We start from the raw sequence: 24031 nt of genomic DNA on the forward strand, positions 1-24031 counted from the left end.
TCTGTCACAGGCTTGGGTGGAGGATGGATGTCCTGACATGTCCTTACATTTTTTCCTATGACATTATTTTATTTCCCAACCTCTATGCACAGTTTTATGTGCAGTTCCAGTCACAAGTTTAGACACACCTACTAATTCAAGGGGTTTTCTTTATTTTTACTATTTTCTACATTGCAAAATAATAGTGAAGACTTCAACACTATGAATGAACACATATGGAATCATGTAGTAACCAAAAGTGTTAAACAAATCAAAATATATTTTAGATTCTTCAAAGTAGCCACCCTTTGCCTTGATGACAGCTTTGCACACTCTTGGCATTCTCTAAACCATCTTCAACTGGAATGCTTTTCCAACAGTCTTTAAGGACTTCCCACATATGCTGAGCACTTGTTGGCTGCATTTCCTTAGCTCTGCGATCCAACTCATCCCAAACCATCTCTATTGAGTTGAGGTCGGGTGATTGTGGAGGTTAGGCCAGCTGATGCAGCACTCCATCACCCTCCTTCTTGGTCAAATAGACCTTACACAGCCTGGAGGTGTGTTGGGTCATTGTCCTGTTGAAAACAAATGATAGTCCCACTAAGCGTAAACCAGATGGGATGGCGTATCGCTGCAGAATGCTGTGGTAGCCATGCTGGTTAAGTGTGCCTTGAATTCGAAATAAATCACTGACAGTGCCACCAGCAAAGCACCCCCACATCATCACACCTTCTCCTCCATGCTTCACGATGGAAACCACACATGTGGAGATCATCCGTTTACCTACTCTGTGTCTCACAAAGACACAGCGGTCGGAACCAAAAATCTAAAATTTGGACTCGTCAGACCAAAGGACAGATTTCCAATGATCTAATGTCCATTGCTTATGTTTCTTGGCCCAAACAAGTCTCTTCTTCTTATTGGTGTCCTTTAGGAGTGGTTTCTTTGCAGCAATTTGACCATGAAGGCCTGATTCACGCAGTCTCTTCTGAACAGTTGATGTTGAGATGTGTCTGTTACTTGAACTCTGAAGCATTTATTTGGGCTGCAATCTGAAGTGCAGTTAACGCTAATGAACTTATCCTCTGCAGCAGAGGTAACTCTGGGTCTTCCTTTCCTGTGGTGGTCCTCATGAGAGTTTTTGCATCTGCACTTGAAGACATTTTCAAAGTTCTTGAATTGACTGACCTTCATGTCTTAAAGTAACGATGGACTGTCATTTCTCTTTGCTTATTTGAGGTTTTCTTGCCATAATATGGACTTCTTTTACCAAATAGGGCTATCTTCTGTATACCAACCCTACCTTTTCACAACACAACTGATTGGCTAAAACGCATTAAGAAGGAAAGAAATTCCACAAATAAACTTTTAACAAGGCACACCTGTTAATTGAAATGCATTCCAGGTGACTTCCTCATGAAGCTGGTTGAGAGAATGCCAAGAATGTGCAACGCTGTCATCAAGGCAAAGGAAGGCTACTTGAATAATTTGTTTGACACTTTTTTGGTAACTACATGATTCCATATGTGTTATTTCATAGTTTTGATATATTCACTATTATTCTACAATGTAAAAATAAAGTAAAACCCTGGAATGAGTGGGTCTGTCCAAACTTTTGACTGATACTGTATATATATACAAAAACTTTGCTTCAGACCCATTGGTCAATATATGCATTTTTGACTGGACACCCTACATACATGTGTTTTGAGTGAAAACATAAGTATATGATCCCTCCTCTATATCTCTCTAACTGATACTCAGTGACAGAGTATAGGCCTTGTGTTATGCTTGGACAAAGCATACACGAGTTATGTATGAAAAAACATACAAGGGATTTCAAGCGTCTCCGTGCTATTTTGTGTGTGTGTGTGTATATTTGGACAGTCATTCGCTGGCACTCTGCTGTCATATGAATCCTCTGAGCCCACAGTCTTGATGCTTTTTGTGTGTAGCAGAGCAGCCTGTTTTTCTCAGCAAGATCCCACCAGTTTATTTTGGGAAGGCTGAGGTAGGTGCCGGCCTTACTGCAGTGAGTGGGTAGCAGCTTGGAAGCCCTGCAGTGCTGTACCTGGGAATCATTGTATGTTTCAAGCTAGGTAATATATGTACATTATATAATATGCATTATTTATATGTGTAGTACACTGTATATGTGCAACATATAACCAATATATTTGTAGAATATGGCAAATACAGTATATTTGTTGTATATGGCCAATATATTTGTGATATATTGTAAATGTAATGTATGGCCCATATATGTGTAGTATATGACCAATATAGTATACAGTCAGGTCCAAAATGATTGGCACCCTTGATAAAGATGAACAAATAAGACTGTATAAAATAAATTATACAAATTCAGAGCTACAGTGCATTCGGAAAGTATTCAGACCCCTTGACTTGTTCAACGTTTTGTTACCTTACAGCCTTATTCTAAATTTGATTAAATTGTTTTTTCTCTCTCATCAATCTACACACAAAACCCCATAATGAGAAAGCAAAACCAGGTTTTTAGACATTTTTGCAAATGTATACACATTTTTTAACTGAAATATAACATTTACATAAGTATTCAGACCCTTTACTCAGTACTTTGTTGAAGCACCTTTTGCAGCGATTACAGCCTTGAGTTTTCTTAGGTATGACGCTACAAACACCTGTATTTGTGGAGTTTCTCCCCTTCTCTGCAGATCCTCTCAAGGTCTGTCAGGTTGGATGGGGAGCGTCGCTTCACAGCTATTTTCAAGTCTCTCCAGAAATGTTAAATCGGGTTCAAGTCCGTGCTCTCTGGGCCACTCAAGGACATTCAGAGACTTGTCCCGCATCCACTCCTGCATTGTCTTGGCTGTGTGCTTAGGGTTGTTGTCCTGTTGGAAGGTGAACCTTCGCTCAGTCTGATTTCCTGAGTGCTCTGGAGCAGGTTTTCATCAAGGAACTCTCTGTACTTTGCTCTGTTCATCTTTCCCTCAATCCTGACTAGTCTCCCCGTCCCTGCCGTTGAAAACATCCTCACAGCATGATGCTGCCACCCCCATGCTTCACCGTAGGGATGGTGCCAGGTTTCTTCTAGACGTGACACTTGGTATTCAGGCCTTTGTTTCTCATGGTCTGAGAGTCTTTAGGTGCCTTTTGGCAAACTCCAAGCAGGCTTTCATGCGCCTTTTACTGAGGAGTGGCTTCCGTGTGGACACTCTACCATAAATGCCTGACTAGTGGAAGGCTGCAGAGATGGTTGTCCTTCTGGAAGGTTTTCCCATCTCCACAGAGGAACTCTGGAGCTCTGTGAGAGTGACCATAGGTTTCTCCCCCGATTGCTCAGTTTGGCCGTTCGGCCAGCTCTAGGAAGAGTCTTGGTGGTTCCAAACTTCTTCCATTTAAGAATGATGGAGGCCACTGTGTTCTTGGGGACCGTCAATGCTGCAGACATTTTTTGGTACCCTTCCCCAGATCTGTGCCTCGACACAATCCTCTCTCGGAGCTCTACGTACAATTCCTTCAACATCATGGCTTAGTTTTTGTTCTGACATGCACTGTGAACTGCGGGACCTTATATAGACAGGTGTGTACATTTCCAAATCATGACTAATCAATTGAATTTACCACAGGTGGAATCCAATCAAGTTGTAGAAACATCTCAAGGATGATCAATGGAAACAGGATGCAACTGAGCTCAATTTTGTGTATTATAGCAAAGGGTCTGAATACTTATGTAAATAAGGTATTTCTGTTTTTTTATTGTAATACATTTGCAAAAATTTCTAAACCTGTTTTCGCTTTGGTATTGTGTATAGATGAGGATTTTTTTTATTTCATACATTTTAGAATAAGACTGTAATGTAACAAAATGTGGGAAAAGTCAAGGGGTCTGAATACTTTCCGAATTCCCTGTATATTGTATTAACTTTGTAGGTTGCATGTATCTTTCTTTCAATGCCAAACCAACCACTGATGTGCGTGGCTAAAGATCTCTATTTACAGTCGTGGCCAAAAGTTGAGAATGACACACATACATTTGCACAAAGTCTGCTGCCTCAGCTTGTATGATGGCAATTTTCATATACTCCAGAATGTTATGAAGAGTGATCAGATGATTTGCAATTAATTTTAAAGTCCCTCTTTGCCATGCAAATTAACTGAATCCCCCAAAAACATTTCCACTGCATTTCAGCCCTGCCACAAAAGGACCAGCAGACATCATGTCAGTGATTCTCTCGTTAACACAGGTGTGAGTGTTGACGAGGACAAGGTTGGAGATCACTCTGTCATGCAGATTGAGTTCGAATAACAGACTGGAAGCTTCAAAAGGGGGTGGTGCTTGGAATCATTGTTCTTCCTCTGTCAAACATGGTTACCTGCAAGGAAACATGTGCCGTCATCATTCCTTTGCACAAAAAGGGCTTCACAGGCAAGGATATTGCTGCCAGTAAGATTGCACCTAAATCAACCATTTATCGGAACTTCAAGGAGAGCGGTTCAATTGTTGTGAAGAAGGCTTCAGCGTACCCAAGAAAGTCCAGCAAGCGCCAAGACCGTCTCCTAAAGTTGATTCAGCTGCGGGATCGGGGCACCACCAGTACAGAGCTTGCTCAGGAATGGCAGCAGGCAGGTGTGAGTGCATCTGCACGCACAGTGAGGCAAAGACTTTTGGTGGATGGCCTGGTGTCAAGAAGGGCAGCAAAGAGGAAAAACATCAGGGACAGACTGATATTCTGCAAAAGGTACAGGGATTGGACTGCTGAGGACTGGGGTAAAGTCATTTTCTCTGATGAATCCCCTTTCAGAATGTTTGGGGCATCCGGAAAAAAGCTTGTCCGGAGAAGACAAGGTGAGCGCTACCATCAGTCCTGTGTCGTGTCATGCCAACAGTAAAGCATCCTGAGACCATTCATGTGTGGGGTTGCTGTTCAGCCAAGGGAGTGGGCTCACTCACAATTTTGCCTAAGAACACAGCCATGAATAAAGAATGGTACCAATACATCCTCCGAGAGCAACTTCTCCCAACCATCCAGGAACAGTTTGGTGACGAACAATGCCTTTTCCAGCATGATGGAGCCCCTTGCCATAAGGCAAAAGTGATAACTAAGTGGCTTGGGGGAAAAAAACATATTTTGGGCCCATGGCCAGGAAACTCCCCAGACCTTAATCCCATTGAGAACTTGTGGTCAATCCTCAAGAGGTGTGTGGACAAACAAAACCCCACAAGTTCTGACAAAACTCCAAGCATTGATTATGCAAGAATGGGCTGCCATCAGTCAGGATGTGGCCCAGAAGTTAATTGACAGCATGCCAGGGCGGATTGCAGACGTCTTGAAAAAGAAAGGTTAACACTGCAAATATTGATTCTTTGAATCATCATGTAATTGTCAATAAAAGCATTTGACACTTATGAAATGCTTGTAATTATACTTCAGTATTCCATAGTAAGATCTGACAAAAATATCTAAAGACACTGAAGCAGCAAACTTTGTGGAAATTAATATTTGTGTCATTCTCAAAACTTTTGGCCACGACTGTACATGTCATCCAACAAATGTAAATGCCTGGAATTTGCTAAACGGCCTTGGCACTTTGATTGGAACTGGTTCTATGGTCAGATGACATGGAAATAGAGCTCTTTGGCCACGCACATCAGTGGTGGGTTTTGTGTCAAAAGAAAGATGCATATGCAGAAAAGAACCCCATACCTTCTGTATAATTTGGTCATGGATCTTTCGTGTTCTGGTGCTATTTTCCTTCCACTGGTCCTGAGGCCATTCTTAAAGTCAACTATTGAAAATTGAAGAGGGCAGGCCATTAGCGCAGAGGAAGGATTTCAAGGATCTGGACTGATTCTTTATGAACCAATGGTCTAAGATCACTCTGTGTGTCCACGCTCATAAAACATTTGAGAAAAAGGCTCAGTGTCATTATCCTCGCAAGGTGTCTTGCGAAAATTTCTCTGAACAATTGTATTTAGTTCAAAATATTTCTCAATTTTTTTGAGCATACAATATAGGTCAGTATATGTAATATATATACAGTTGAAGTCGGAAGTTTACATACACTTAGGTTGGAGTCATTAAAACTCGTTTTTCAACCACTCCACAAATTTCTTGTTAACAAACTATAGTTTTGGCAAGTTGGTTAGGACATCTACTTTGTGCATGACACAAGTAATTTTTCCAACAATTGTTTACAGACAGATTATTTCACATATAATTCACTGTATCATAATTCCAGTGGGTCAGAAGTTTACATACACTAAGTTGACACCATGAGACCATGCAGCCGTCATACCGCTTAGGAAGGAGGCGCGTTCTGTTTCTTAGAGATGAACGTACTGTGGTGCGAAAAGTGCAAATCAATCCCAGAACTATAGCAAAGGACATTGTTAAGATGCTGGAGGAAACCGGTACAAAAGTATCTATATCCACAGTAAACAAGTCCTATATCGACATAACCTGAAAGGCCGCTCAGCAAGGAAGACGCCACTGCTCCAAAATCGCCATAAAAAAGCCAGACTATGGTTTGCAACTGCACATGGGGACATAGATTGTACTTTTTGGAGAAATGTCTCATGAAACAAAAATAGAACTGTTTGGCCATAATGACCATTGTTATGTTTGGAGGACAAAGGGGGAGGCTTGCAAGCCGAAGAACACCATCCCAACCGTGAAGCACGGGGGTGGCAGCATCATGTTGTGGGGATATCATAAGGTGAATGCACCAATTTGTAAGTCGCTCTGGATAAGAGCGTCTGCTAAATGACTTAAATGTAATGTAATGTAATGTGGGGGTGCTTTGCTGCAGGAGGGATTGGTGCATTTCACAAAATAGATGGCATCATGAGGGAGGAAAATGATATGGATATATTGAAGCAACATCTCAAGACATCAGTCAGGAAGTTCAAGCTTGGTCGCAAATGGGTCTTCCAAATGGACAATGACTCCAAGCATACTTCCAAAGTTGTGACTTAAGGACAACAAAGTCAAGGTATTGTATTGGCCATCACAAAGCCCTGACCTCAATCCTATTGAAAATTTGTAGGCAGAACTGAAAAAACGTGTGCGAGCAAGGACGCCTACAAACCTGACTCAGTTACACCAGCTTTGTCAGGGGTAATGGCCCGAAATTCACCCAACTTATTGTGGGAAGCTTGTGGGAAGGCTACCCAAAACGTTTGACCCAAGTTAAACAATTTAAAGTAAATTTGACCAAATACTAGTTGAGTGTATGTAAACTTCTGACCCACTGGGAATGTGATGAAAGAAATAAAAGCTGAAACAAATCATTCTCTACTATTATTCTATTATTTTTCACATTCCTAAAATAAAGTGGTGATCCTAACTGACCTAAGACAGGGAATTTTAACTAGGATTAAATGTAAGGAAAATATGAAACTGAATTTAAATGTATTTGGCTAAGGTGTATGTAAACCTCCGACTTCAACTGTATTGTACATTCTTTGTTAATCTTTGTCAAGGGTGCCAATAATTTTGGACCTGAGTGTATATGTCTGGTTTATCACCTGTTTGTTTGCTGTCCTGGACTTTCCCTAACCAGTTGTAAATATTCGCTCTTTAATATACCCCTCCTTCAGTTCATCAACCTTTTCTCCTCACCTTGTCCATGCATCAATCCAGCATTCCATCTCATCTAATCTGTCTTTTTCAACATCCCATTATCTCATCTGTCTGTCACCTCTCTTCCTCCACCTTTCCAGCTCCACTGTCTGGCCATCATGTGATCATGTCTTTTTATTCTGTTTGTCAGTCATCTTTTTGTATTTGACTTTCTTTTTTATTATATATCGTTTGTCTTATTGATTTCTTTATTACTCTTAAACTCCCCCAGCGCATGCACGCACACACGCACGCACGCACGCACGCACGCACGCACGCACGCACGCACACACACAACCCATTCATCTCTTCACTCCTCTGTTATCTGTCCATTCCTTTTGCTCGTCTTTTCTTTTAGCGCTATCTCTCTCTGTCTCTGCAGCGGTTTCTTGGCTATTACATTTTTCTCAATTACATATAAGCATTTTTTGGAACTGAGGTCAAAAGTATCAACAGCAGAACAACAATGATCAAAATGCATTAATACATTTGCCCATCTCCTTGCCTTTGTATCTGGAATGCATATCTTTACACCCTTTTGCAAAACTAGTAATTTAATTGGCACCAGGGAAATGCTCTCCATCACGGTTGACAACTCCACAGTGCAATGAACCGTGACGTCGGGCAACACCCTGTCATTCTCTGCAAACATCAAAGCAGTGACTCGCTCCTGCAGGTTCATGCTCTACAACATCCGTAGAGTACGACCCTACCTCACACAGTAAGCGGTGCAGGTCTTAATCCAGACACTTGTCATCTCCAGTCTGGCCTACTGCAACTGGCTGTTGGCTTGGCTCCTTGCTTGTGCCATCAAACCCCTGAAACTTATCCTGAACGCCGCAGCACGCCTGGTGTTCAGCCTTCCCATGTTCTCCCACGTCACCTTGTTCCTCCGCACACTCCACTGGCCTCCAGTTGAAGCTCACATCCACTATAAGACCATGGTTCTTGCCTACGAATCAACAAGAGGAACTACCCCTCCCTACCTTCAGGCTATGCTCAAACTCTACACTCCAAACCCGAGTACTCCGTTCTGCCACCTCAGGTCTCTTGGCCGTCCCACCTCTACGGGAGGGCAGATCCCGCTCAGCCCAGTCAAAGCTCTTCTCTGTCCTGGCACCCCAATGGTGGAAACAGCTTCCTCCTGATGCTAGGACAGCAGAGTCCCTGCCCATCTTCCCCTGCCCATCTGAAAACCTACCCTTTAAAGAGTATCTGAAATAATCCCACTGCAGTGGTGTGACTGTCCCAGGTAAGGTTGTGGAACTTTGAATTTAAGTTAATTAGTGAAAACATTAATTAGTTAATTAGTGAAAATATTTATTATATGTATATGTGTAATAATGACAATTACAACTACTGAATTAACACTTATTTTATCTTAATATAATACATAAATAAAAATCTTTAGTTTCAAATAAATAATGAAACATGTTCAATTTGTTTTAAATAATGCAAAAACAGTGTTGGAGAAGAAAGTAAAAGAGCAATATGTCCCATGTAAAAAAGCTAACGTTTAAGTTCCTTGCTCAGAACATGAGAATATATGAAAGCTGGTGGTTCCTTTTAACATGAGTCTTCAATATTCCCAGTTAAGACGTTTTAGGTTGTAAATATTATAGGAATTATAGGACTATTTCTCTCTATACCATTTTTGTTTCATATACCTTTGACAATTGGATGTTTTTATAGGCACTATAGTATTGCCAGCCTAATCTCGGGAGTTGATAGGCTTGAAGTCATAAACAGTGCTGTGCTTCAAGTATTGCGAGGAGCTGCTGGCAAACGCAGGAAAGTGCTGTTTGAATGAATGCTTACGAGCGTGCTGCTGCCTACCACCGCTCAGTCAGACTGCTCTATCAAATATCAAATCATAGACTTAATTATAATACAAACACACAGAAATACGAGCATTTGGTCATTAATATGGTCAAATCCAGAAAATAATTTCAAAAACAAAACGTTTATTCTTTCAGTGAAATACGGAACCGTTACGTATTTTATCGAACGGGTGGCATCCATAAATCCAAATATTGCTGTTACATTGCACAACCTTCAATGTTATGTCATAATTATGTAAAATTCTGGCAAGTTAATTACGGTCTTTGTTAGGAAGAAATGATCTTCACACAGTTCGCAACGAGCCAGGAGGCCCATACTGCTGCATACACTCAGACTCTGCATGCACAGAACACAAGAGAAGTGACACAATTTCCCTAGTTAATATTGCCTGCTAACATGAATTTCTTTTAACTAAATATGCAGGTTTAAAACATATAGTTGTGTATTGATTTTAAGAAAGGCATTGATGTTTATGGTTAGGTACATTGGTGCAACAGCGATTTTTATTTATTTTTTCTCGCAAATGCGCTTGTTAAATCCCCTGTTTTGCGAAGTAGGCTGTGATTCGATGATAAATTAACAGGCACCACATTGATTATTTGCAACACAGGTCAAGCTAGTTAAACTAGCAATATCATCAACCATGTGTAGTTAACTAGTGATTATGTTAAGATTGATTGTTTTTTATCAGATAAGATTCATTCTAGCTAACAACTTACCTTGGCTCCTTGCTGCACTCGCGTAATAGGTGGTCAGCCTGCCACGCAGTGTCCTCGTGGAGTGCAATGTAATCGGCGTCCAAAAATGCCGATTACGATTGTTATGTAAACTTGAAATCGGCCCTAATTAATCGGCCATGCCGATTAATCGGTCGACCTCTACTCTAGTGGCATGTCTTGTGGGGTATGCATAGGTGTCTGAGCTGTGTTTTGACTTTTCAAAAAAATGGTCACACAGCTGATGAGGAAACCAGGGTTGTGTTATTGTTCATTAGGCAAAATGGAAACACGGGCCTACCTCATTTTTGTTGTCTGTTGCAAAACGTTACGATAAAACCTTAAATACCCCAGTGAACACAATCTACGTATGATGCCAGTTTTGGTTCATATTCAATAAGAACGAAAAGGAAGCAAATGGGCCAAAACCGGAAGGGACTACCTGAACTATTCCAATAAGAAACACTTGTTTTCATTTTACGTATCTGAACGTTTTGCTACTAATGAATACAACCATTCTGTGAGTGGAAGGGTGACAGGGTCCATGTGAAAGGTCACATGGATCCCTTGAGGAAGGCATTGTCTCTCACTCATCAAGTGTGCACACATATTCTTGTGTATTTTTAAAAATCTGACTTAGTATTATTGCGTTGTTGAGGAAAAGCCTGTAAGTAAGCATTTCACTGTACTGTTTACAACTTTGATTCAATTCCATACACACACACTGGGAGAGAGCTCTCTAATGTGAGGGAGGTCCCTTTGTTCCTGGGATGCCCTCTAGACTGGGGATAGGCTCCTGGCTGCTTCGGTTACAAACAGGACATTATACATTTTTGTCAATAACCAGACACTCTTGCTCAAGGGTACATCGACAGATTTTTCACTTAGTCAGCTCAGGGATTCAAACCAGAAACCTTCCTTTCGGTTACTGGCCTAATGGTCTTAACCGCTAGGCTAACTGCCTCCTAGAACGAAGAGAGAAGTGTGTGTGTGTCAAATCAAATGTTTTTTGTCACATACACATGGTTAGCAGATGTTAATGCGAGTGTAGCGAAATGTTGGTGCTTCTAGTTTCGACAGGTCAGTAATATCTAACAAGTAATCTAACAAATTCACTACAACTACCATATACACTGCTCAAAAAAATAAAGGGAACACTTAAACAACACAATGTAACTCCAAGTCAATCACACTTCTGTGAAATCAAACTGTCCACTTAGGAAGCAACACTGATTGACAATACATTTCACATGCTGTTGTGCAAATGGAATAGATAAAAGGTGGAAATTATAGGCAATTAGTAAGACACCCCCAAAAAAGGAATGGTTCTGCAGGTGGTGACCACAGACCACTTCTCAGTTCCTATGCTTCCTGGCTGATGTTTTGGTCTCTTTTGAATGCTGGCGGTGCTTTCACTCTAGTGGTAGCATGAGACGGAGTCTACAAACCACACAAGTGGCTCAGGTAGTGCAGTTCATCCAGGATGGCACATCAATGCGAGCTGTGGCAAAAAGGTTTGTTGTTTCTGTCAGTGTAGTGTCCAGAGCATGGAGGCGCTACCAGGAGACAGGCCAGTACATCAGGAGACGTGGAGGAGGCCGTAGGAGGGCAACAACCCAGCAGCAGGACCGCTACCTCCGCCTTTGTGCAAGGAGGTGCACTGCCAGAGCCCTGCAAAATGACCTCCTTGAGGGTGCTGCAGTTGCCGTACCAGGCGGTGATACAGCTCGAGTGGATGCTCTCGATTTTGCATCTCTAAAAGTTTGTGGGATTTAGATGATAAGCCAAATTTCTTCAACCTCCTGAGGATGAAGAGGCGCTGTTGCGCCTTCTTCACCACGCTGTCTGTGTGGGTGGACTATTTCAGTTTGTCCGTGATGTGTATGCCGAGGAACTTAAAACTTTCCACCTTCTCCACTACTGTCCCGTCAATGTGGATAGGGGGTGCTCCCTCTGGTGTTTCCTGAAGTCCACGATCATCTCCTTTGTTGATGTTGAGCGATAGGTTTTTTACTGACACCACACACCTCCTCCCTATAGGCTCTCGTCATTGTTGGTGATCAAGCCTGCAACTGTTGTGTTGTCTGCAAACTTGTGTGAGAGAGAGAACGAGTAGCCTCGCGAACCTTCTTGGAAATCTTGAACGAGCTAAATATGAATGTCTGTCAAGAGAGACAGAGAGTATGTGTGTGCGTGTGGTTCAGTTCTTGCATGCGTGTGAAAGAGATGGTTGGTGGAAACAGGTTGAGAAAGAGGTGGAGAAAAGTGTTGCAAACAAATGAGCTCAGGTTGAAGAATGTCCTAGTATGTCAGTCACGTTTGTGCTTGTGTCTTCTTATGTGACTGTTGAAGATGTTCAATACAGTCAGAAATACCATAATACTCAGAATACCGAAATATTTGTATTTTACTCATTTTAATTTAGCAACAATTGTATTGTATGCTTTCACATTTTCTACCTGATTTACTTTTATCCTGCGGAAATAAATTGCTGCCTTCTCACGAACATCGAAAAAAACAACTTTCAAAATCAGACCTGCTACAATATTGTGAGTTTAACGGTAGTTTTTGTGGAGTACCTTTTTAGTTTTTCAGATGTCAGATGTCTTTAAGCTGGCTATGGAACACTTCCAAGATGGAGACCTCTGAGTTTATGCATATTCTCAATGAATAATTATTGAATGCCATGACTTTCTTCTCACCATATGTTTATATCTCGCTCTGTCTCTCGGTCTCTCTCTCTCTCTGTCTGTTCTCCTTGCAGTAAGGGTAGACTGTCTTCCAACATGAATCCTGTGTACAGTCCTGTCCAGCCCGGGACACCGTATGGCAACCCTAAGAACATAGCATACGCAGGTGAGTGCCAAAACAACATCAGCAATAACAGCATCAATGCCATACCAATACTGTGTGTATGCATGTGTGTAGGAATGCGCATGCCCCGCCCACCTATTTCTTGTGTTTAATGGGTGCAAAATCCACTTGTCACTTAAATCTCGCTGGATTGATTGCTTTCATTTGACACTTTCCCACTCTTGCTTGTGCCATTCGTTGTTGTTTTTTTACCGTTAATGTAACGCCAGCGGAAACGTTTGTAATGACCTTTCAAACACACTCCAGTAGTGGCTGAAATGGGCTCAATGGAACACATTGGCTTTCCGTTGCATCTATAAAAACAATAATGCTTTGTCAGGGATTAAACTCACTGTCTAGACACAGTCGCTCAATGAAAGTCTACATACCCTTTGCATAGTCTTCACATTTAGCTGCCTTAAAATGACATCTAAATAGGGAATACATTTCGATTTTTTCCCTTCAGATCTACACAACCTACTCCACATTTTCAAAGTGAAAGGCAAATTGTAGAAAATCTTGCAAATAATAACAATAACAAAAAAATAGACCAGTATTGATTGCATGTCTCCAAGCCCCTTTGACAGCCATTACAGATGTGAATAATTTTGAATAAGATGCTACTAATCTTGCACAACACTTATGGCAAAATAGATCCTCAGTAAATTTGTTTGGGGATCATTGACGGACAACAATGTTCAAACCTTGTCTCTGATTTTCAAGGAGGGTTTAAGTCAGGGCTGAGACTGGACCATTAAGGAGCACTCAATACCTCTTGGAAAGCGTGTATAATTGTCCCACTGAATAATAAAACTGTATCCCATGGTTAGGTTTTCAGAAGACTATGACAGGTTTTCCCCCCAACATTTTACCTGGGCTTAGCGCCTTTCATATTTTTGATCCTGACAAACTCCCCAGTCCCTCCCGGTGACAAGCATACCCATAACATGGTGTTGCCACCACAATATTTAAAAATCAAAGATCCACCACCATATTTTACAGTAGGTATATGGTTATTTTCTGCTTATGCATTGTCATTTCGACGCCAAACCCACCACTGGTCTTTGATTTTCAAGTATTGTTGTGGCACATTTTGTTGCGTTACAGCCTGAATTTAAAATGGAATTAATTTTTATCACTGGCCTACACACAATACCCCATAATGTCAAAGTGGAATTATGTTTTTAAAAATGTTTACAAATGAAAGCTGAACTGTCTTGAGTCAACCCCTATGTTATTGCATGCCTAAATAAGTTCAGGAGTAGAAATGTGCTTATCAAGTCACATAATAAGTTGTATGGACTCACTCTGTGTGCAATAATAGTGTTTAACACAATTTTTGAATGACTATCCCATCTCTGTACCCCACACATACAATTATCTGTAAGGTCCCTCAGTCGAGCAGTGAATTTCAAACAGATTCAACCACAAAGACCAGGGAGTTTTTCCAATTCCTCGCAAAGAAGTGCACCTATTGGTAGATGGGTGGGGGAAAAGCAGACATTGAATATCCCTTTGAGCATAGTGAAGTTATTTATTGGAATGGTTTTTGGATGGTTGGAACAGACTTTGGATGGTGTATCAATACACCCAGTCACTACAAAGATACAGGCATCCTTCCTAACTCAGTTGCCGGAGAGGAAGGAAACCGCTCAGGGATTTTACCATGAGGCCAATGGTGACTTTAAAATAGTTGCAGATTTTAATGGTTGTAATAGGAGAACTGAGGATGGAGCAACAACATTGTAGTTACTCCACAATAATAACCTAATTGACAGAGTGAAAAGAGGGAAGCCTGTACAGAATAAAAAATATTCCAAAACATGCATCCTATTTGCAACAAGGCACTAAAGTAATCTGCAAAAAATGTGGCAAAGTCATTCACTTTTTTGTCCGTAATACAAAATGTTATGTTTTGGGGCAAATCCAACATGAACACATTACTGAGTACCACTCTCCATATTGTATTCTTGTAATCGTTAAGGACTGGGGAGTTTTTCAGGACAGAAAATAAACAGAATGGAGCTAAGCACAGGCAAAATCCTAGGGGAAAACCTTGTTCAGTCTGCTTTCCACCAGACACTGGAAGATGAATTCACCTTTCAGCAGGACAATAACCTAAAACACAAGGCCAAATCTACACTGGAGTTCCTGAGTGTCAAAGTTAGTTTTGACTTAAATCTGATAGAAAATCTATGGCAAGACCTGAAAATGGTTGTCTAGCAATGATCAACAACCAATGTGACAGAGTTTGAAGAATTTTGAAAAGAATAATGAGCAAATGTTGCACAAGCCAGGTGTGGAAAGCTATTAGAGACGTACTCAGAAAGACTCACAGCTGTAATCGCTGCCAAAGGTGATTCTAACTTGTATTGACTCAGGGGGTTGAATACTAAGACATATTAGTGTATTATTCTACATGTTTCTACAAATGTTTGAATTTTTTGGACATTAGTGTATTTTGTGTAATTCATTTTAATCCCACTTTGTAACACAACAAAATTTGGAAAAAGTCAAGGAGTGTGAATACTTTCTGAAGGCACTGTATATACCTCTACCACTCTACCACCCCTGCACATTGTAAACATGGTATTGGCACTGACCCTGGAACTGACTTTGTATATAGCTTACTTATTTTCTCGTGTTTTTCTTATTTCTATTTCTCGTGTGTTTTTGTTCTACTTAACTTTTTTTTTAAATTATAGTACTACTGATATTGATTACGGCATTGCTGGGAAAGAGCTTGCAAGAAAGACATTTCACTGTACTTGTGCATGTATTAAAAACAGGTATTAAAAGCAGGGATGTCAATCATTTTGACCTCTCCCTTTTTGAAAAAAAAAGTTATTTTCTAAAAAAAAATCTCTTTCGCTGAGTATTAGTATTGTATGATATATTTTTTTTTAGCATAAAGTATAGCTCAGTAATTGAATTATTTTATTCAGTAATTTTTGCTCATCTTTATCAAGGGTGTCAATAATTTCGGACTCCACTCCATATCCTGCTCTCTTTCTGAAAAAACTGAAATGACTGATTCTCTTTTGCGCTTTAATTCATTTCAGTTGCTGTCCATTTTCTCTCCTGTCATCCCCATGACTGGGTTTATAATGGAGATGAATTGTTTTTCGTTTTACAAGGACAGTGCAGCATTGAAGATGTCCCCACTGATACAAACTTTGCAGTTTCTTAGTTCCTACTCCCCTTTTCCTCATTAAGCAGTCTAATGTGGGTCATAAAACGATTGGGTGCCTTCAATAGATTTTTGATGGTGAAAAACGATGTACGGAAATGGTGTAATAGTGGTATATTGTGATCTGTTTACCAAACAAACCCTTGTAGTAAGAGTGGTAGAATGGTAATGATTAGGAAGCTCCTCTAATGGTCATCATCATGTACATGAGTCCATTGGTGATTCCTGGCTGGTTGGCATAATGGGCTGTTTTATCACCGAAAGCCAAATGTCAGTGTCACCGCCTCTGTCACATACTGTATTAGGATGTATGATCCATATGCATGTAGAAGTAGTGCATCCACCACCGGATGAGTCTGTGCATCGAATGAGCTGTCTGTGCAACAAAATAATAATTCACACGGTATGTCCAAAGAAAGGTGAAAAAATGGAGGCAGGAAAATTAGTGTGGAAATAGAAATGTGATTTCTCTGGTGGTGTTTTCCTCCACCTGGCTCAGGAGGGCAGGGCTGGTTACTTGGCTTGTGATTCATAGGCCAGGCTGTTACCACATCACTGGCTTTCATAAGCGAGAGATTATTTTTAAGGTGCCCTCAGCTCTCAATGTTTTTTTTCTTCTAGTTGCTTCTTCCTACCCACAATGCATTGCTTCTCGTCCTTAAGTTACAGCTGATCAGAGAGTTAAGAGAAAGGACAGACGCTTGCAGTGGCTGCTGTAGCCTTGTGTTATGGAAGCTGTGTGGAGGGTGGCAGGAGGTACATATGCAGGAGCTCACACACATACACAGACACACATGTACACACACACCGCAGGGGACAGCAGACCAATGGAGTGCAGTTGTCGTTCTCAGATACTGCTGACCGTAGGGATCCCTCCCTCTATTCCATTCCTCCCTCAGTTCCTCCCTCCCTTTCAGTGTTTCTCTCTACCGCTCTCTCTCTACCGCTCTCGCTCTCTTGCTCTAATTGTCTGATTCTCTTTTGCTCACAATTAGTCCACAGTCACACTGTTCCATAAATACGAGGGCTAATTAGTGTGTGTGTGTGTGTGTGTGTGTGTAAATACTGAAGCTCTGACTGTGTGTGCGTGCGTGTGGGCTGTCGGATCAGGTTGCGTAGGTGGTGTGTAGCCTCAGGATTGAGACACACACACACACACACACACACACACAGGCTGCTCCTGCATTCTTTGTTATTTCCAATAATAGGCTACTTTGTTTTAGTGTGATTGCTATGCGATCAGTACAATTCATAGTCATATCAATGGCACCTGTCATTATAGCATAGAGAAGGCATACATTTATAATATATAGGTCTGCCTAACCTGAATAAATATTGTCCCTTTTCTTCCATACACCTTTATTTTCCTTATAGGCCGCCTACCATCAAGTAAATATTTGTCTTTATGTTCCTCTTCTATATCATCCATACCCCATATTTTCCATTTACAGGGAAATGTGTGCTTTTTAGTTTAGTTTGCATCTGATTGCTTTTTGACTATACTATAATCTAGGCTTTGCAGTGTCTTTTTCTGTATCCCAAATGACACTCTATGCCCTATATAGTGCACTAGCTTTGACCAAAGCCATATGGGCCCTGGTAAAAAGGAATGGACAATATAGGGCATAGGGTGCCATTTGGGATGCAGACAGACACTTCTATGCCTAGATTACTAGCGTAGTATATAGTGCACTATTCACAGTGTACAAAACATTAAGAAACACCTTCTTAATATTAAGTTGCACCCTCTTTTGCCCTCAGAACAGCCTCAATTCGATAGGACGTATTGGGAGAGAGTAGCTCCGTTTTGTACCGACTAGATTGTGGTTATATGAAGAAACCGATAGATTAATATATATCCAAGTAACCAGGAGAGAGTGAGCGGTCAGTTAGTGGCTTGCGAAAGTATTCAACCCCTTGGCATTTTTCCTATTTTGTTGCCTTACAACCTGGAATTAAAATTGATTTTTGGGGGGGGGTTATATCATTTCATTTACACAACATGCCACTTTGAAGATGCAAAATATGTTTTTATTGTGAAACAAACAAGAAATAAGACAAACTGACAACTTGAGTGTGCATAACTATTCACCCCCCCCCCCCAAGTCAATACTTTGTAGAGACACCTTTTGCAGCAATTACAGCTGGAAGTCTCTTGGGGTATTTCTCTATCAGGTTGGCACATCTAGCCACTGAGATTTTTGCCCATTCTTCAAGGCAAAACTGCTCCAGCTGGATGGGTTCCGCTTGTGTACAGCAATCTTTAAGTCATACCACAGATTCTCAATTGGATTGAGGTCTAGGCTTTGACTAGGCCATTCCAAGACATTTAAATGTTTCCCCTTAAACCACTCAAGTGTTGCTTTAGCAGTATGCTTAAGGTCATTATCCTGATGGAAGGTGAACTTCCGTCCCAGTCTCAAATCTCTGGAAGACTGAAACAGGTTTCCCTCAAGTATTTTCCTGTATTTAGTGCCATCCATCATTCCTTCAATTCTAACCAGTTTCCCAGTCCCTGCCAATGAAAACATCCCCACAGCATGATGCTGCCACCACCATGCTTCACTGTGGGGATGGTGTTTTCGGGGTGTTGGGTTTGCGACAGACATAGCGTTTCCCTTGATTGACAAAAAGCTCAATTTTAGTCTCATCTGACCAGAGTACCTTCTTCGATATGTTTGGGGAATCTCCCACCCGCCTTTTGGCAAACACCAAACGGGTTTGCTTATTTTTTTCTTCAAGCAATGGCTTTTTTCTGGCCACTTCCGTAAAGCCCAGCTCTATGGAATGTACGGCACAAAGTGGTCCTATGGACAGATACTCCAATCTCCGCTGTGGAGCTTTGCAGCTCCTTCAGGGTTATCTTTGGTCTCTTTGTTGCCTCTCTGATTAATGTCCTCCTTGTCTGGTCTGTGAGTTTTGGTGGGCGGCTTTCTCTTGGCAAGTTTGTTGAGGTGCCATATTCTTTCCATTTTTTAATAATGGATTTTATAGTGCTCCGTGGGATGTTCAAAGTTTCTGATATTGTTTTATAGCTCAACCCTGATCTGTACTTCTCCACAACTTTGTCCTTGACCTGTTTGGAGAGCTCCTTGCTCAGAGTAGGTGTTTATATACTGAGATCAAGTGACACTTAGATTGCACACAGGTGGACTTTATTTAACAAATTATGTGACTTCTGAAGGTAATTGGTTGCACCAGATCTTTTTTTAGGGGCTTCATGGCAAAGGGGGTGAATACATATGCACGCACCACTTTTCAGTTTTTTATTTTCTAGAATCTTTTTGAAACAAGTCATTTTTTTCATTTCACTACACCAATATTTTGTGTATGTCCATTACATGAAATCCAAATATAAATCCATTTAAATTACAGGTTGTAATGCAACAAAATTGGAAAAACACCAAATGGGGATGAATACTTTTGCAAGGCACTGTATTCACAACAGCGAACCAATCTGTGAGTAAAGTGACACTGAGATTCGAACCGAGCACGCCATGGCTTCCCTTAGAGGAAAAGTCAAAGAACAACTTTGAGATGCAAATGAGAGCAGCTGCCAGCTGAATTATATCCAGAAAAACATATCTAAAATCCTCTCTAAATCTGTTATTAAAAAAGTAGATTTGCTCGAAAGGAAAGTAGTCTATCGAGTCAGATATGCATATACAGGGTGGGTGAGTGGACGAACAAGACAATTAAATTGGCCTTCTGGAAACAAAGGTGCAAACTTTAGAAGATCAACTGGATCAGCTAGAAAGCGGATAGAGACAAAATAATATGAGAATATTGACCTTACCGGAGGATGAGGATAAAGAGGACCTTTCCAGCAAGGTGATCGAGCTTATATCAGAAGATCTTGGCATGGATTATGTCACCGGATGGTCTGGAGCGATGTCATCGGATCGGCGTGAAGCAGAAGAACCCTAAATAATTAAACATTCTTAGGACACAGGAGGGAAAGAACATCAAGGTCCAGGGCCAGTCCATTTGATTTGTCCAGGACCTTTCTGCTAGACTGAGTAAAATACTCCAGCAATTCATTTCTATTGAACAGTCACTGGAGGAAAAAGGAATCAAGTCTCAACTCCGATTCCCGGCAGTACTGTGGGTATGGAATGGAACACAGAATGGAGTTCACAAGCATCGATGAAGCCCTGAACAGGTTGCAGGAAACCTTTCCAGTGGAAAGAGAGCCCAGTGCACTGAGGAGAGGCAGAAGCAGGAAAAAACAGATAAGCACACTAGGCTACATACAGTGATGCCCAAGACCAGCTTATTGTAAGTTGAGACAACATTCCTTCCCCCTCCCCAATACAATTTAGACTCTATTGTCCCCAAGTAGCTGTTTTTCTCTAGGAAGTAACAATAGACTTAGCTGATGCGAATCAGATACATGGGCACTAAAATGACAATATAAAATAGTAAATATAGCATGTAAGTCAATTGTTCTATGGATGTGTGTGTGTGTGTAGGCGAGAGGGTGTGAGTGGGTGTATGTGTGGGTATGTGTCTGTGCATATGAATGGGAGAGTGAGAGAGAGTGAATGTGGATGTGTGTGGGCGGGCGGGCGGGCGGGCGGGCGGGAGAAAGTGGGTGTGACGAGGCGTGGGTTGTAGAGATACAAAAGAGGTAATTATAAACAACAATGAGATGAATGACAATTTTAAAAGTTTCTATGAACATTTATATAAAGCAGAATTAAACAACAGTTGGATGGATCCTTTAGCCTTCTTAGACTCAACAACTCTGAAGTAACTATCAGCAGACAAAAAATAATCATTAAAAACAGAGGTCACCCAGGAAGAAATATTAGATACTGTTAAAACATTTACCTGTACAAAAGCACCAGGAATGGATGGCTTTCTCATAGAAATCTATTCAACATTTTGTGACAAAGTAGCCACCTTATTTACACATGACAACACACGTCACTTAATTCAGTACTCCCTAGTTGCATGTATCAAACAGTTCTTTCAGTTATATTAAAACCAGGAAAATCTGGAGTCTCCCTTGCTGATTATAGACCCATAAGTTTAATAAATTGTGACAATCAAATAATAACAAAGCTTATAAGCTATAGAATGGCAAAAATATTACCAGACTTGATACATATTAATCAAACAGGGTTTATTAAAAATAGACACTTACTGTACAAACAAATGCAAGAACATGTTTCAGTTTAAACCTCCTTAAACCTCTCTAGGGTATGTGGGACGGTAGCGTCTCACCTCGTCAACAGCCAGTGAAACTGCAGGGCGTCAAATTCAAAACAACAGAAATCCCATAATTAAAATTCCTCAAACATACAAGTATTTTACACCATTTTTAAAGATACACTTGTTGTAAATCCAGCCACAGAGTCCGATTTTCAAAAAGGCCTTACGACGAAAGCACACCAAACGATTGTTAGGTCAGAGCCAAGTTTGACAATTTATGTTTTTAACATAAATCTTCAATAATGTTCCAACCAGAGAATTCCTTTGTCTTCAGAAATGCAATGGAAGGCAAGCTAACTCTCTCACGTGAACGCGTCTGGTCATCTCGTGACTCTCTGGCAGACCTCTGACTCATTCCCCTCTCATCCGCCCCCACCTCACAGTAGAAGCCTCAAACAAGGTTCTAAAGACTGTTGGCATCTAGTGGAAGCATTAGGAAGTGCAATATGACCCCATTTCCACTGTAAGGATTCCGTAGGATCGGTGTCTCTATCCCGGGATGGTTGTTGCTAACGTGTGCTAATGTGACTAGAATGACATTGAAACTAACAGCAAACTTTCCAGAACATAGACATGTCTTATATGGGCAGTAAGCTTAAATTATTGTTAATCTAACTGCACTGTCCAATTTACAGTAGCTATTACAGTGAAAAAATACCATGCTGTTTGTGGAGAGTGCACAACAACAAAACACTTTTATCACGGCAACTGGTTTGATACATTCACCTCTGAAGGTAAATAATGTACTTACATTCAGTAATCTTGCTCTGATTTGTCATCCTGAGGGTCCCAGAGATAAAATGTAGCATAGTTTTGTTTGATAAAATCAGTTTTTATATTCAAATGTAGGAACTGGGTTATACAGTTTGAAGCCCTGCTGTCTCTAGCTCCACACCCACCCCTCCCGGCCATCTAGATGTGTGAAAGTTAGTGTATAAGCTAATGATCCATCATGCATGACATTTCTGTGAGTGTGTAAACTTAAATTTTTTATTACCATATCATGTTGGTATGTTCTCTATAGTTATGTACTTGAAAATGTATAAATTTACCAATTTTAGGCAGACTTGATAGAAAATATTGTGCAGTATTGCAATACTTCATTGGATCAATCTGAAACTTTGCACACACACCGCTGCCATCTCTTGGCCAAAATCAAAATTGTCTCTAGACTCCTACATTATATTATGGCCTTTCTCTTGCATTTCAAAGATGATGGAACAAAAAAATTATAGAAAACGCATGTTTTTTTTGTTTGTATTATCTTTTACCAGATCTAATGTGTTATATTCTCCTACATTCATTTCACATTTCCACAAACTTACGTGTTTCCTTTCAAATGGTATCAAGAATATGCATATCCTTGCTTCAGGTCCTGAGCTACAGGCAGTTAGATTTGTGTATGTCATTTTAGGCAAAAATTGAAAAAACGGGTCTGATCCTTAAGACGTACAATACGCAAAAAAAATGGATATAGTCTTTACATCGTCTTGAATGGCCTTTTCTATTCAAAACGTTTAAGTTTTCAACTTCCAGCTAAATTAATAAATATTGTATAAATATCCTAAAGCAAAAATATACACAAATAATACATTATTTTATTATACTGCTTTAGAAAGGTGCACAAGACAGGGATGTCCCCCCTCCCACCTCCTGTTTGTACTGGAAATTTAACCAGTTGCAGAAATAATTAGACAGGGCCCAAACGTAACAGGTATCAGTATTGGTAAACATGAATATAAACTAAACTTATTTGCATCACCTGATATACCTGACCAATACTGAAAACTCAATGCCCCCTTTGCAAAAAATATTTTCAGAATACAAAAAAAACTCAAGTTATAAAATTAACATGGGGGAAAAAATTAAGAAATAATGGCAGTAAGAAAAATAATAACTCACGATCTACAGCAATCCTTTAAGTTGACCACACAAAAATATTAAATACTTAGGATGCTTAGTAAGTGACAACAATCAACACATATATAAAGATAACTTTATTCCATTACTCAACAATATGAAAGCAGATCTAATTAAAATGGAATAATCTTCCCATAAATCTTACATGTAGAATAATTTGTTTACATTTTTTGTTCCTCGGTGCTACCAATTAACCCACTGAAGACATTATTTTAAAAAGTATCCTTGGTCGTAAGACTTTTATATGTGCGAATAAAATTCTGAGAATAAAAAGGAAAGTTTTACATCTTCCTAAGTCTTAGGGTGGTTTCAACTCGCTACACAAGGCTTTTACTTGCAACATATAGTTAAATGCACTAAAGAGGAACAATGGGTACATATTGAAGATGCGCATGCTCATCCCCAGCATTGAAGGTCCCCAAGAACACAGTGGCCTCCAACATTCTTAAATGGAAGACGTTTAGAACCTTCCAGAAGGACAACCATCTCTGCAGCACCACCAATCAGGCCTTTATGGTAGAGTGGCCAGACAGAAGCCACTTCTCAGTAAAAGGCACACGATAGCCCTCTTGGAGTTTGCCAAGAGGCACCTAAAGGACTCTCAGACCATGAGATACAAGATTCTCTGGTCTGATGAAACCACGATTAAACTCTTTGGCCTGAATGCCAAACGTCACGTCTGGAGGAAACCTGGCACCATCCCT

General features: G+C 40.5%; 1 protein-coding gene across 3 annotated transcripts in view; it reads left to right on the top strand.

Annotated features, from left to right (window-relative positions):
* LOC129819810 (protein FAM168A-like) overlaps positions 1–24031 on the top strand; it is a 56505-nt gene that overhangs the window by 12104 nt on the left and 20370 nt on the right. For all 3 annotated transcript variants that reach the window (XM_055876418.1, XM_055876435.1, XM_055876425.1), the window contains one exon: positions 12912–13003. In XM_055876418.1, coding sequence (XP_055732393.1) covers positions 12912–13003 — 92 coding nt within the window. The remainder of the gene's footprint in view (positions 1–12911; positions 13004–24031) is intronic.

This window comes from Salvelinus fontinalis, chromosome 2, assembly GCF_029448725.1.
Source record: "Salvelinus fontinalis isolate EN_2023a chromosome 2, ASM2944872v1, whole genome shotgun sequence".
NCBI lineage: Eukaryota > Metazoa > Chordata > Actinopteri > Salmoniformes > Salmonidae > Salvelinus > Salvelinus fontinalis.